Below are 15,605 nucleotides of genomic sequence, written 5' to 3'. Positions count from 1 at the left end.
GCACCACAGACCTTGAGCTGTGGCTGTTATTAGTGACTAGAATTGGAGCAAGGCAAGGGATGCACTGTAGCTTAGTGGTGACGTACCTGCTTTACATGTAGACAGTCCCAGTTTCAATCCCTGGCACCTCCAGGTAGAGACGGGAGTGTCCTCATTTCAAACACTGGAGAGCCCACTGCCAGTCTGTGTAGACAACGCTGAGCTAGATGGACCAATGATCTGACTCTGTATACAGCAACTTCCTATGTTTATATGATGGGAGATGAGGAACAGCATGTTTTCCAGGAACCCTGAGGCTCAATACCCTCCCTCCCTTTGCTGGTAGCTGCAAACGACTGCAATCCCACCTGGATTTGATTATTAGTTTAGACATTAAAGGCTGGTAACTATTTTTAAGAAAACCCACCTGTGCTAGCCTTTTCTTAATTAAAGTGTGTCCTAGGTTTAATCCCCAGCATTTCAAAGTAGGGTTGGGAGAGTCCCCTGTCTGAAATCCAGGAAGGCTACTGCCAGTTGGTGTAGACAGACCTGAGGTTGATGGACCAGTGAGTCTGATTTGGTACAAGGCAGCTTCCTTTGTTCCTATACCAGGAACATAGTCAACACCTTCACCCATTTTTAAAAGCAGACGCAGCATCTGTACAAATCCTCTTGTAAAGTGAGTAAATTAATGTCTTTAACGAGATGTCTTTACCCGTTGAGCTGCTGCCAGCTGCTTTTTTTTTTAAAAAAACCCTCATACTGGGGAAAAAACCCCCCTAACAAAGTTCTAAAAACTCTCAAGCTTTCTGTTTGTGGAGCAAAAGGAGGTGTGTGTTTCAACTAGATTGCCAGCATGTGGACTCCGAAAGATCTTATGAGCTTTGCACTTCCTGTGGAGGCAGGGCGAAGAACAAAGCCAGTGAAGGTGCCTTTTTCTTTTCCTTTTCTCCACTATCTGCTAAATTGTAGCCTCCAGCCTCCCCCCTGCCCTGCGACCTTTGGGGGGAGTAACATGAAGTGTAAAGGAATCCTCCTCGCCGCCATCCTGCAGGCATGGACCCCAATTACAGGTAAGGCTAGCTTTTCATATTTTGGTAGGAAACTCCTTTGAAACTCCTTTCTAAATGGAGGCAAGATGATGCCGCTGTTGAATATGATGCTCCCCTTGTACCAGGAGGGGAGTCTCTGTTTGAGCTTCTGCCGTATGTGCGCCCCCTTGGTTACAGCCAGTTATGCTCTAGTGGGGAAACTGAAGCCCCATAATTAGTTTTAAAAGTACACCATAAATTGGCGCTTTGTAGGCTGGTGAGGAGCACGGGTGGCATAAAAGATAATGAACCATATCCGGAGGTGTAAACTACACTCTGTGGCCTGTTTGCGTTTGCATGCAGAGGTGGGCAGGAAAGAGTTATCTCTGGAATTACTGACCACCCGCTAGTTTCTCCTTTGCCCCTGCAATCATCCGTAGTAGAGTGCTGTTACTCATGATGGCCAGGCCACAAAGCATCCCAATTATCCTCTGGATGAGAACCATTGCTGCAGTTCTTGATACAGTACTTGGTTAAGGGAGGAGCTATTGGATTCCACGTTGTTGGTACTTCTGAAGAAGCACATATTGCTCCCATGGTGGGGGGAGTCCTTCCCCAAAAGAAGCTGGCAATGGTCAAACTCTGTTGAGTGCACAAAATAATTGATTCAGACAGTGGAGGAAAATAAGGAAGCAGCAATGGCGTGTTTGAATATAGCAGCTTCTTCTATGATTGGTCTAAGGTGCTATGCACATTTATTTTGTCCTTAACATAGTGGGGCTTGCTTCTGAGTAAGTAAGATTGAAACCATGGTGTATGCTTTCATCTTACCCAACTGTTTCTATGTCTGGGATGGAAATCCAGCAAACACTTCACATATTTAGCTCCTCTGTGACTGCAATCTTGTGTGCTCTTAACCTGAGCATAAGCGTCGTTGATCACAGTGGGACTTGCACGTCTGAATAAACAAGCATACACAAGCTATACAAATGAGCACAGATGTGTATCCTAATTCTGTGATAAAATAAATCTGAAAACTGGTTTGTGTTTCAATATCGGTTTCCAAAATGTTAAGTTTGCTTCAGTTATACTTCTATGGTTTTCTGAGTGATGGTTAGAAACTTTCTTTCATAGAAAGCACCCAAAGTGTTTATTCTTCTGCTTTTCTGCTCAATATAAATTCCCAGCAACAGTAAAATGTAAAATAAGTTGGAAATATTAAAGGTAATTCTAAGTTTAGCACTGGAAGGTTCTACTAGATTTTGTGATAAAACCTGCATTAATTTGCCACCTTTCAATACCACTATACAATTAATAGCATAATAAGGACTTTAGCTAAGCCTAGACTGATGCTTGATTTGCGTGTGAAATATTTTAATACCGGTAGCTACTAGCTATGAAATAGCACATATTAGGAGACCCATATTTAGGCTACGGCACAATACCTACTTTGTAAATTCTTTTCTTTCTCTTTATGTATACTTCAAATATTGATAAATTAATCAAAAGTGAACTGGTAGAACCCACTCAGCTTTATGTGGGAGGTGACTGCATTCCTAATGGCATTCGTACAGTATATGGTATAATGCGGTTGAGATATTTGGTATAGAGAGCCATGAAGAACCCAGAGCATTTAGAAAGCTTTTGAGGGAAATGGAGCATCTTCACCAGGCTCTGTTGTTGTTTAGTCGTGTCCCACTCTTCATGACCCCATGGGCCATAGCACACCAGGCACTCCTGTCTTCCACTGCCTCCCGCAGTTTGGTCAAACTCATGTTTGTAGCTTCAAGAACACTGTCCAGCCATCTCGTCCTCTGTCGTCCCCTTCTTGTGCCCTCAATCTTTCCCAACATCAGGGTCTTTTCCAGGGAGTCTTTTCTTCTCATGAGGTGGCCAAAGTATTGGAGCCTCAGCTTCAGGATCTGTCCTTCCAGTGAGCACTTGGGGCTGATTTCCTTCAGATTGGATAGTTTTGATCTTCTTGCAGTCCATGGGACTCTCAAGAGTCTCCTCCAGCACCATAATTCAAAAGCATAAATTCTTTGGTGATCAGCCTTCTTTATCAGCTCTCACTTCCATACATCACTACTGGGAAAACCATAACTTTAACTATACAGACCTTTGTTGGCACCAGGCTCTAGATAGAAGTTATTCCTAAGCTAGATCTTTATATATTTTAATTTGTATTTATACACACACTCACACACAGAGCTAATACAATATTACAGCTGTGCAATTTTGTTTAAAGTATCTTCCTTGATTGGATACAGCAGCTTCCACAAGTAGCTTAAGAGAGCTTTGTTTCTATCTTTGCCAAAGGTGCCCCCCCCACCTAGGAAAGAGGTGTCATGGGGGGGGGGAGGTCAGTGCACAGACACACTCCATATTTCCATCCAACTTTCTCTCAATCCATTCAGTCAAGTTATGTGAACTTCTGTGCTAAGGCAACTCAGCTGAATGGATTGGGAAGTCTGGATATCATACAGGCCTCTTATCCCTTAAAAGTAGCTTGTCATTCTGCTTACACACACTTATATGGGCATTTTGAAAGGAGGAAAGCTTTGAACCCTATGGGGATCTCCTGACTCCTGCCATGTGGGCACTGTACTTGCACAGGGATAGAGGATACCCATCATGTGTACAGACATCGGAGGGAAATAAACTACAAATATCCCTGATGCAATAAGTTATTTTCTTCAGTCTTTTCTAGTTTCACTATTATTTATTTAAATGCAGTGTAATGCAGCGTATTAATATAAACATAACTTTTAAGATGGTTTCCAGAATCTGTAGTGTCAATATCATATCCATTTAGTCTAGGCGGGTTCATGTCCGATAGTCCTTGACTGAAAGAAAAAGAAATAAGGGCAAAATGAAGGGCACGTCTCCCAATAAATAATACAAAATGAATGATATTTTGTCAGCATATAACAGTCATCTACATTAAACAACAAAATGGAATTCGACTTTCATAAACATGTATTATTTTTGTAGACCCCATGCTGCTAGTTTCTGGTTATAAAATGTCAAAATATATATATTCAATTCTTAATAACTACTAGGTCTCATGGTACATAATTTACTAGCAGATGGCTTATCAATATATTTGGCACACTCATCATCAAAGCAATTTGGTAATATTGCTATTTGGACCCCAAGAAGAGAGCTTTTTGTTTTAAAGGTATGTTCCATCAGAAATGTTTCAGTGTTCAGAGACCATCTAGTAAAGTTTTTGCACCTCCTGGGCACACTTTAAATTGGTCTAAGTATTAACACCATTCTTAGTGCTAACCAGTCCAATTGATTGTCAATTATTACTAATGAATATATTAGTATAGGGAAATAAATATTAGCCATTTTTTCTTTTTCAAACATGGCCATAAAGATGAAAGACCATTAAATATAAGGCCTTGGAAACAGTCCACTGGTTAAAAGCTAAACAGGTAGGAGCCAATGGAGAAGTGATACACCAACAAGACTACGGTATATCCATTTATCTCTGAGCATGAAGTTTGGTTATTATTATTTTAGTTCATTTTGGGATAAAAACTGCTTTGGAGCAAGGTACAGCACAGGTAGCTTTGGAAACATAGAAACAGTTTCTGATCAAAAGAGAAAGCAAATTAAGAACTGAAAACTATGCAATGTTGAAATGCATGGCTATGTCGTGCTGAATGATTTGAGCGTACATTTCACTAATCCAGTTTCAGGTGCATGAACTTGATAATCCTATATGGTTACCCACCACAGGGAAGAAGTTCCATTCATGTAAGGATTTTTAATTTTCTCTATCAAGGTGTTAAGCAGAATCCATCTGTTTGTTGATTGAAAACACATCTACATATAGCAGTGTTTACATAAACGATGCATAGACCTCTAATAGACCTTCATTCATTGGTAAGTCCGACTAGCTCCACTGCTGGAGGTGGTATGCCTCTGAATACCAGTCACTGGGCATCACAAGTGGGGAGAGTGCTGGACTAGATGGGCCTTTTTGGCCTTATCCAACCGGGCTCTTACGTTCTCAGTGATTTAAATTTCTTGATGTTGATAGAACACATGGCAGTTTTCATTATAATAGCCAGTTGCTAGGGTCCACATACTTTTTGAGTCGCCTGGTAGCTGGGCTCTTCTAGATGGTGTGATAAGTTAGATGTTCCAATTCCTTTGCCACACAAGATACACAGGAAAGCCATACATGCCACCTGTAGCTCATGTAGGCAAGTCCAATACCAGTAAACAACAACATGCCCACAACAACTGCTGCCACCATCGCTATTAGGACTTCTTTTCCACCCTGTGTTCTTTGGGTCCTTTGAAGACATGCCAGTTTGCCTGCATAGCTGTCACAGCCACCTGCATTTAATGCCATTGTTTTTGAAAAACTGACTGTGGAAAGCAGCTTTGCGTTCTTTTGTTTTAGATTACACTGAAACAAATGCATGAACGTCCTTCAAGCATTCTGAATTAGTAAAAGATGCCCCCAGATTGCAATGTTGAAATATATACTTTTTAACCAAGAACAATAATCTGAAAATGTCGGTATCTGGTAATGACTAGAGTAGAAAAATAACCTTCATTTATATGGAGTTTAGTCTCATTTCGCTTTCCTGAAAGGTGATTAGAAAAATTGTATGAAAAGAAATACGTTCTTGCTCTTGGCTAGTATATGGTTGAATCAAAATTAGGGGCTTGTCTTTGTGAATATTGCCTTGTTCCCAGAAACCACTCTCTGGTTTGGGCTGGGAAGGTCTTAAAAGGATTCAAACCTATTTGCAAATGGTTTCTGGTGCTAAGACAATTGAGTCAACAGTTTTGGTCCTGCCAGCACTGCACAGCTGCCTTATCAACAAGAATGTTTGCTGCCTTCCACATACCAGTATGGACAAAACTGTGCAGGCCAGATACCTCAGCTATAGAGTTATTGTCCCCTTTCTAATTTAGAATGAAGGCAAAGCTATGCACACAGTGCCATGTAACTCATAACATTTCTTATGCAATTCCCGATTGGCTGGCGCTACTCAGGGAAGACAGAATTCCAAGGAGGAAAAAAACCTTGTTTTTCAAGGAACGTTGTGAATCCCTCCCCCAACAAAAAAAAATGATCCCCTTTTGTTTTGGAAATGTATGTGGGCAAAAAAGCCTCACAGCCCAAGCCAAGGCAGTCCCTCTTTATTGTGTTTAATAATAACTCATTAATATCCTTTAAAAATGAAATTCAAATTAGGATTATTATATAAGGATTATCCGAGATTAAACAAAATCAACTGTTGTTCATTGTGTGTGGAGGGCACTGATAGTGTATTGCTCTTGAACACTCTGTAACCCACCAACCCTGCCAATAATGAGAGAGGTTGTATACATACATAAGTGGGGGACCCGTAGATGTTCTCGGGGGCTTGTGATTAGTGTGCCAATTGTTAAAATCCCCCCAATTTCCCCCTCCTCTTACAATTCTTTTGGTTTGCAAAGGGGCAGACTGGAAAGAGGTATGGCTGACATTGAAATTGGATGTGTATCATCTGAGCCCACTCCCTCCCCCTGCATTGGCTTCCCTGTTCTAATAGATGACGGTGAGCACCTACTCACAGCTCTTTGCTGCTGGGAGATTCCAGGGGGTTTGAATGCAGCGGCGGGAGGGGATCCTGACCCCCCCCCCACGCTGTTTGTCTGCCCTGCTTGACCCCACTGTTTGGTGCCTTCCAAGTCCATGTGCTGATACCCTACATTTCAAATAGATATATAGATTAAACGATACACACCATCCCTCTCTCCATATTCATTTAATACCTTCTTTCACTTTCTTTGCAGGTATGTGTGTGAGGATTTTGATTATATTACTGGTCTCTAGAGAATCAAGATAGCTCTTGGCTGACAATTACCATAAATTAAGCAGTCATTTCTTCTTCTGTACAACTTAACCTCTGTAATACTATGAGACTTGTCACAAGCCATGGGACTAAATGTGCTAACACAGATAATCAATACTATGCTTATTGTTTTGGAAATGTGTATCAGTTCTGCTTTTCAATTATCAGATGTTCTCCATCGATCATTGTCCGTTCCCTGTTTGTATATATGAATGCTGACAGGAAAATCTGAAGGAGACTTTAATATTTATAGCCATTTTGCACCTTTTTATGCACAGTGATTGCATTAATTCATAACAGACTGTGAACTGGATGTTGATGCATGAAGCAAAAAGAAGCAAATTGGGTAGCTTCCATTAATGGTTTAGCAGCTAAACTTCTATGTATTTTCTGTTTATCAGCATAATCTAGCAAATGTGTTCTATTCAGACATTGATAAATTCCTAAGGAATGAAGCAACATGTTGTTTTCATTGGCGTTATCCAGGCTAGAAAATGGGTCAAACAGATAAAAATTAACAACATATAGCACATTAAAAGCAAAACAGAACTCAATTTCTATTTGTGTGCCTTAATATTTAATATTTCTAGCACATGTTCTTTACTTAAGTTTAGAGTGACACAGCAGAAGTGGACAGTGGTGTGTATATTATAAAGAAAAGAAAATTGATTTTGCTTAGGAAGAGCTCTATATGGTGGACATGCATTTTTTTGACATTATTTAAACGAATTGTGTAATTAAAAGTTATGTTAGGACTTCATAATTTCCCCCCTACAGTAGTAACTTTGGATCTTTCTCAAGTAGAAGGCCAGTTGTTTTTTAAATCTGTTAAAACATCATATTTTGGTTTGCATCCTTTTGGTGCTGTTGTCTTCAGAATGTTAGTATTTAAGAGGAAGTTCAGTCACAGTTTAAGGGTTGTGCTGTTTATACATTACCTAGTGTGTTGCCTTTGTGTTACTTATGTGTCCCTCTGGGATCATATGACATGAAAGAAGCCCATATGATGGGCTGCCTCCACACCACGTATGCACTGTATGGAGGCACTCCATGTAAGTACACAGTGTGCTGTGTAAGCACACAGCATGGCTGTTCCATGTGGGCAGAAGCTTTATACATTTGCAGAGTGGGAGAAATGGTGGCTTTCCAAGAACCCAGCAAGGAGTCTGAAATGTGGTCTGAAACCAGTAAGCAGTCTGAAAATAGCTCTCTTGCTATTTTGAAGTGCAAAAACAAAGGGATCTTTGTTATTGTGGTAAAGGTAAAGCGACCCCTGACCATTTGGTCCAGTTGTGACCGACTCTGGGGTTGCGGCGCTCATCTCGCGTTATTGGCTGAGGGAGCCAGCGTACAGCTTCCAGGTCATGTGGCCAGCATGACAAAGCCACTTCTGGCGAACCAGAGCAGCACATGGAAACGCCGTTTACCTTCCCGCTGTAGCAGTACCTTATCTACTTGCACTCTGACGTGTTTTCGAACTGCTACCGTAAGTTGGCAGGAGCTGGGACCGAGCAACAGGAGCTCACCCCATCACGGGGATTTGAACCACCGACCTTCTGATCAGCAAGCCCTAGGCTCTGTGGTTTAACCCACAGGGCCACCCGCATCCCACAGAAATATTGCGAGAGAGCTCTATAAATCAGCAATGCTATCTATTGTCTATCTATTCCTCCTTTTCTCCTGAAGAAGCCCAGGTGCAATTAAAGTTTAATAGAATTCCAACGATGAATCTGGAACTCTGCATACTGTTTCTCAGGTGCTTCAAACTCTGTTATGAATTCAGGTTGTTTTGCGGCACCATTAATGGTGATTGGTGGGCAGAAGGCTGATAGGCCAAAGTAGTTGCAGCCAGAGCCAAAGGAGGGGAGGAAGCCAACAGGCAATGCTGCCACTCACTGGGCAGGGTGTAAGTAATCAGGCAGGCAGGTGGAGGTGTCTAAGGGAAAACTCAGGTTGGTGGGGCAGGGTCCACCTAATGGACCAGCCTCCACTGGGTGCCATAAAGATGAACATTGCATCTGATGAAGTGGACTGTGGTCAGTGAAAGCATCATAAATGTTTTGGTCTTTAAGGTGCCAGAATTAATTTTGCTGTTTATCTTCTTGAGCAGCCATGTATAGGATTTATGCTGCTACGATTTGCAGTTAGGTCCCCCTGAAACCAATGGGACAAAATTTATCTATTTCTCCCAGTGTGGGAGTATGGAAAGTAAAAATGTCAGAAAGATCTGATCTGTGCACATTGCAGGGGTGTAGTGATTTATGTTGCTGAAATGGTGGTGGTTGTTGTTATTTTATCATCATCATCATGTGATATGAATGCTGAGTTCCTAAACTAGGAGTATGGACCATCTGAAACATTGGGACATAGTTTTGAGTAAAGATGCACAATACTGCACTGTATGTCTTTAAAAATATATATATTTCAGAACTTAACATTTCAAATACTTTTGCTCCAGAATTGAATCTCTGCAGATAACTAGCCAGCCCAGGGTCTACTATGTTGGAAATAGCTGCTACTCCTAGGAGCTTATATACTGTATCTTTTAAAGGCACTTCAAGGAACTGAAGAGTTGAGTTTACAATATAACGCTAAGTGGATCATCAGGCAGACTTAGTTAAAGCCAGTTTTATTCTTCGAAACACCTGGAAAAGTGGAGTACCACTGAAACGCCACCTTAAGAAGGTGCAGCCAATATAAAAACTATGCTGGAAGATACTAGACAATAAAACAGGGGTGAGAAACCTCCAGAATGGGGCCAAATGTGAGGACTCTGTCCATCCCCAAGGACACTCTCTAGGTCACACCCCTCACTTGGCTCTACTGTCCACCCTCCTTGTGGGCATTCAACTGACTGGAATGTGTTCTTGCTCTGCCTGGATGGGGAGATGGAGGTTGTGGAAAACCTTTGGGTTTTGCATGATTGGAATGTAGCATACTATACAAAGGGTTGTCTCTGTGACGAATGACCCACTTTGAAAAGTGTAGTCAAGATTGGAAGATTCAGAAACTCAGGCAAGGCCAATTCCCATAAAAGCATACAATAAAGTTTATTAAAAGCCAAACTCTGTAAAAATGAAAAGCTTCAAACAATTACACAAGTTAAAACTGCTCAGAGGCAAACAACAACAACAACAAAACTATATTTTCTAGCTAGCTGACAGGAACACATACACATAAATCTTAGCAAGCTGAGTGGCAAAGCAAAATACCTGTTCAGAGGTCCGAACAGGCACTGACCTTCCATGGAGAGAGAACTGCTTATGCTTGCCCCAGGTTTTAAGGGAACGCTGACTATGGGCATTCACCCTTTCCTCCCAAAGAAATTAGCACCTGCTCCCATCAGGTATCTGATTACCATTAGACACAGACCTTGAGGCCTTAATGAGAGACATCTGTGTTTAAAATCATTATTCCAGGAGTTCTAACAAATTCCCACACAACCTGCATGCTAGTCTAAAAGGGACAATATCACCACAGCCTCAGCCAATTTTGCTTCTGGCCCCTGCAACCTTTCAGAGTTTGCTCTCTGCACCCCTGCAATAAAATTACTTGGTAGTACAGGACTGTAATTTCCCCTTGTTTTGATTATTTAAGATCTGTTGAGTTTTGAGGAATAGTTAATAGAGTTGTTCTAATTCGCTTTGATTTGATCACATCCATACTGTCATTGCAGAAAGATTGTGCCTCTAAATAGTATGAAAAGTCTGCCCAGCATGCTTTCTTCTTCAATTGGATTTAAATGGGTCAGCCAACAGTATAAGGCAGCCACCTCCTAAACGAAGTTAAAATGTTTGTAGCAGAAAGATGCATATAATCACAGCATAAACTTTCATAGACTAGCACTCTCTTCGTCAAAAGTATATGCAGCAACAGACTAAGGTGTTAACCCCTCTGGAAGATAGTTATAACAATGCATAATTCTAGATAATTATGTTTTGTACTTGTAAAAGCATTGTCAAAGTATTAATTGCATTATTATAATTGTGGTCTTTTAGTCATCTGTACTTGATTTTTCAAATTTATATTTCTAAGTAATTTGTATTTTGGGTTGTGGGTTTGTTTGTTTTTGCTCTTACTATGGCTTATGTTTACTTTAAAATATTTTTGAATGAAAAGATCACAAGTACATGTGAATCAGCAGATTATGGGAGAAGAGGGAATCCTCAAGTGCATTAAAGGCTGTAGGGAAGATCCAGAAAGTTGATCAAGACGTGTTTTTGTTTCAGGGTTCTATGTTGAGGCAGAAGGGGAAAGAAGCCAACACTAAAAAATGTTCCTTCTAACAGTTAGATGGAAGCTTGAAAAGATGGGCTGGTGGTGAACTGATTTGTAGTGAAATACTAGTGCCTCTTCTTGAGCCTGGTTGAGAATATAACAGGCAAAACACAGAGAAGTAGCAGGGTTGAATGAATTTTCTCCATCGTTCCCGCAACCTTTCAGAATGGAGGTTAAAGCTATGCATGTGTGTGAAGCAGTCAGCAGCAGACATAATAATTACCTGGCTGCCTGGTGTTCCTTGTAGAGCTTAATAATCCATTAAGTCAAAGGCTGGTTTAGACTAGGGAACTGGAGTGATTGTTCTGCACTTCTAGGCATAGCCATAGAGTTCAGCGATCTCTTACCATTGATTGATTCATATTTTAAAATTATCCTGTTCTTCTTGTGCCCATGTACCAGCCAGGGCAGCCACCATCCCCAGCACGGGGACACAGCTTTCTCAACAAAGTTTCTTTCTCACATTATATGGAGAACAAGCATGGGAAAACTGTGCCCCCCACCCTGCATGTTGTTGGACTGAAGTATCGACCCGCCTCACCCAGCATGGCAAATGGTCTGGGGTGATAGGAGGTGTAGCCCCACAACACCAGGGGGGCCAGAAGTCCCCCATCCCTGACCTAAAGTTTCATCAAGGTAGAGTCTAAAGGACAATGACAGTCATGCATATCTGTAAACACAACGCACAGTGCAGGCTCCCTAGACACACCGAGTCAGAGTAAATGAGTGTTATGCCACTGCTTGTGCAAACTAAGGGCATGACTGTGAGATACCACGTAGTGCCTTATAAGAATCAAATACTTTTTTATATATAAATGGGTGCAGACACCTGTGCCTTGGCCTTTTTAAACTTTCATTTAAGCTTAACTGCAGTTCTTAGAACCAGCCATTCCTCTGAACGTGGGACAGTTAATGAAGCAGGATGTTCTTGCTCTTTGTGCAGAGTAAGTGTGAATTCAAACTTGTGTTGCCTTTTTCTTTTTTTAAAAAATCATGTTATATGGCACAAATGCCTTGGCAGTCATTGAAGCACTGCAAGGAAGGGAGATTCTGACTGGAGCTTGTATTGTCAAGCCTAGTGATCACTGGTAAATCTTATTCAGTGTATCAGAAAGAAGAGATCCTGTTTTCAGAGTGTGTTCAATGCATCATTCCAATAATAATAAGAAGAAGAATAAGAAAATATTTGAGTGTAATTTATTGTATATTAATTTCCACCTGTCATCTGCTTGTTGGTACAGCCTGTAAAAGTGTGTGTGTGTGTGTGTGTGTGTGTGTGTGTGTGTGTGTGTGTGTGTGTAAAAGCCTATTTTTTAGTTCCCCGTGTCATAATTACTATGAAGTGTGGAAAAAATGACCCAAGATCACCTGTGGCATGTGTTGTGCTGCAGGGGAAAAGAATTGTAACCAAGAATGTGAATTGTTTTTCACTCAGTACTTTGTTTACTGAGATGGCTTAGACCCAGGTCTCTGGCTACTTTCCCCAAGACTCAGTGGAAAGTGTTGGTGCCAGTAATCTATTTCACAGAAAATGGATGACAAAATGCATTGTCATTTCAAGTGAACCCACCCACGCTTATCTGGTTAATCCAAGGTTAACCCATCTATTACGCCCATTTGGTCTGCCCAGGGAAGCTTGTTGTCTTAATCTCGTCTAATAACGGCTGTGGAGTGAAGTTGGGACTGACAGCACCTGCTGGTAGAAGTGACAGCTTCATTCTGCCAACCTGGAAATCTGTTGGGCGGGAGGGGAGGGCAGTGAGCAAAACAAGTGGAGATGGGAATGCCTAGGAGTTCTGCTCCTCATGCCTGAGTGTTTTGTGGAATTAAAGGTTTATTTAGAACAGTCAAGTATCACAGTGGTTTCACCCCACCGTCCGTTTGCTGGGCTCTTCCTCTTTTATCTTTTCCTTAATATACCCCTCTGCTTCCCTTGTGCAATTAGATGCTGATACCAGGTCTTTAATTAAATTTGCTGAAATTAAAGTATACATCAAAATGCTGGTAAATATTATAAATACTGGAGGAAAAAGAGAGCTTGTTAAACTGGATTCGGATATTTTGAATTAACAGTATGCTCCTATGTAACAGTATTAGACTCCTGTTATCTCTTCTAGTTTAATAATGTTTTTTGTTTTTATTATAAGACATGAGTTAACCAGGTTATTTCCATCCTGGTACTTATTTAGCCATTCTGTTCTACTTAGTACAATATTTTTGCTGAGGTCAGTTCTTCTTCGTCCTCCAGATTCTTCCTCATGTTCTTTTGATTTCTCTGTAGCAAGCAGTTAAGATCTCAGGCTCATTAAGGCGCTAGTCTTCTGCACACTTACTTGCATGCAAGCAAGCCCCATGGGACTCCTTTTTGGGTAAATAGGCATTGGGGTACACTAAGTGGCCTTTGGTCAAGCTACTTACTATTTTAAGAACACAAGAGTCCTGCTAGATCAAATCAGTGTCTAGCATCCTGCTTCTCAGTGTCCAACCAGATGTCTCCAGGAAGTTCATGAGCAAGGCTTGATGGCTATAGCTGCCTTCTCATTTCCCCTAGGAATTGGTACTCATCCCCCACCCTGAGCTTTCATGACTGTGTCACTCACTACTCAAAGGAATTTATTTCTGTATGTGCTTTCTTAAGTAATGATGTCATATTCCTGCTAATTTTTCCTCTGGGGTATATTAAAGAGGGCTATGTTTCTCATGTTATTTGTGACTTAAGGATGCCATCATCATATCTGAGTTTCCATGTTGACATGTTGAGTTAGACATGCATTGGCCTTTGTCTCATGACCAAGTGAGATATGGCCATGTTCTACCTCCACAGATGGAGGCAGTGTGCCTCTGAATGCCTGTTGCTGGGAATCACAAATGGGCAGTGCTGTTGCACTTGCATCCTCCTTTTGGGTTTCCCACAAGCATCTGGTTGGCCACTGAGAGAACGGGATGTTGAACAACATGGCCCACTGGCCTGATCAAGAAGGCTCTTCTTGGGTTCTTTTGGCTGCCTATTGTTATGGTTTCCATGTATTCTTTTGAATTACAGGATAGGTGTGTCTGAAGAATTTATTATGAGATTTACATAGTTTGATTAACCCGAGCAACATCTAAAATATTAGGGTAGTTGAAAGAAGCACTTTTTGCACAAAGCTATATTTACAATCAAATGGGACCCAGGTGGCGCTGTGGGTTAAACCACTGAGCCTAGGGCTTGCTGATCAGAAGGTCAGCGGTTCGAATCCCTGTGAGGGGGTGAGCTCCCGTTGCTTGGTCCCAGCTCCTGCCAATCTAGCATTTCGAAAGCACGTCAAAATGCAAGTAGATAAATAGAAACCGCTACAACAGGAAGGTAAACGGCGTTTCCATGTGCTGCTCTGGTTTGCCAGAAGCAGCTTTGTCATGCTGGCCACATGACCTGGAAGCTATACGCCGGCTCCCTCGGCCAATAATGCGAGATGAGCGCGCAACCCCAGAGTCGGTCACGACTGGACCTAATGGTCAGGGGTACCTTTACCTTTACCTTTATATTTACAATCACACAGCTCTCAGGATGGCAGTCAATCTGAATAAAAGTGGTATTTTAGTTACCGTATCAGAGGGTTTGCTTATCCTTCTGATCAAAATAGATGGCATGGTGCCAGGTATGAACACCGTGTGAGAATCTCCAAATGTGCTTCACATGTTTGACACAAGTGGGTGGCTGTTTGATGTGGCAGGCCGGTGGCAAGCTCTTCTCTCCTCCACACACCTACATGCCTTCATTTACAGGGTTTGAAAAGAACCCAGCACCTGCAACAGTGAATAGAGGGCTCTGTTCAAAAATTTGGGAGTCCCCAACATGTAAAGAGAGTCCTCTGTACAATAACAGTTGTTTCAATGAACACATGCATTTGTGGGTTGAACCCTGGCCCCTGCCGCTGCAAAGGTGCACCCTTCCCACACACTTTCATTGAACTTGTGAAGAGATACAGTGGATAAGGGAAAAAAAGTGATCAATGGAACCATTTCAAAGGGAGTGGCAGGGATACAAATTTGGGCTCTCTGTTCTTTTTAAAGGTTAAATAAACCCTTTGCGTAGTATATTTTTGTGAAAAATGATTGTGGGACTCTACATGCTCTTTCTTGCATGTAGAACAGCTTATATAGCAGGGATGAGGGACCTGTGGCCTGTCAGATGTTGGACCACAACTCCCCTCATTCCTGGCCATTGGCTGTGCTGTTTGGGGGTGATGGCATTTCAAGAACACCTGGAGATGTTCCCTATCTCTTTTACAAAAATAGTAGTTGGTTCTGCTCGTTCTTTCGTCCTGTAGGGGCAGACTCAGTTTCCATTCCAGTGCAATTGATCCTTTGCCAAAATTGACAGTACAGTATTCATCTTACTGTCCACTGTGCTGAAAATACATAACTTGCGTAGTTAATTACATAAATTATGCTGTCAGTATAATAT

At 41.6% G+C, this 15,605-nt stretch overlaps 1 protein-coding gene across 1 annotated transcript in view; it reads left to right on the top strand.

Annotated features, from left to right (window-relative positions):
- Window positions 1-774: 774 nt before the first annotated feature.
- CD247 (CD247 molecule) overlaps window positions 775-15,605 on the top strand; it is a 41,372-nt gene continuing 26,541 nt past the window's right edge. The window contains exon 1 of the mRNA XM_035116377.3: window positions 775-1,052. Coding sequence (XP_034972268.2) covers window positions 836-1,052 — 217 coding nt within the window. The 5' untranslated portion in view covers window positions 775-835. The remainder of the gene's footprint in view (window positions 1,053-15,605) is intronic.

This window comes from Zootoca vivipara, chromosome 4, assembly GCF_965207765.1.
Source record: "Zootoca vivipara chromosome 4, rZooViv2.hap1.1, whole genome shotgun sequence".
Classification (NCBI taxonomy): domain Eukaryota; kingdom Metazoa; phylum Chordata; class Lepidosauria; order Squamata; family Lacertidae; genus Zootoca; species Zootoca vivipara.
Note: the sequence above shows the minus strand (reverse complement) of the source record. Positions and strands in the feature narration are given on the sequence as shown.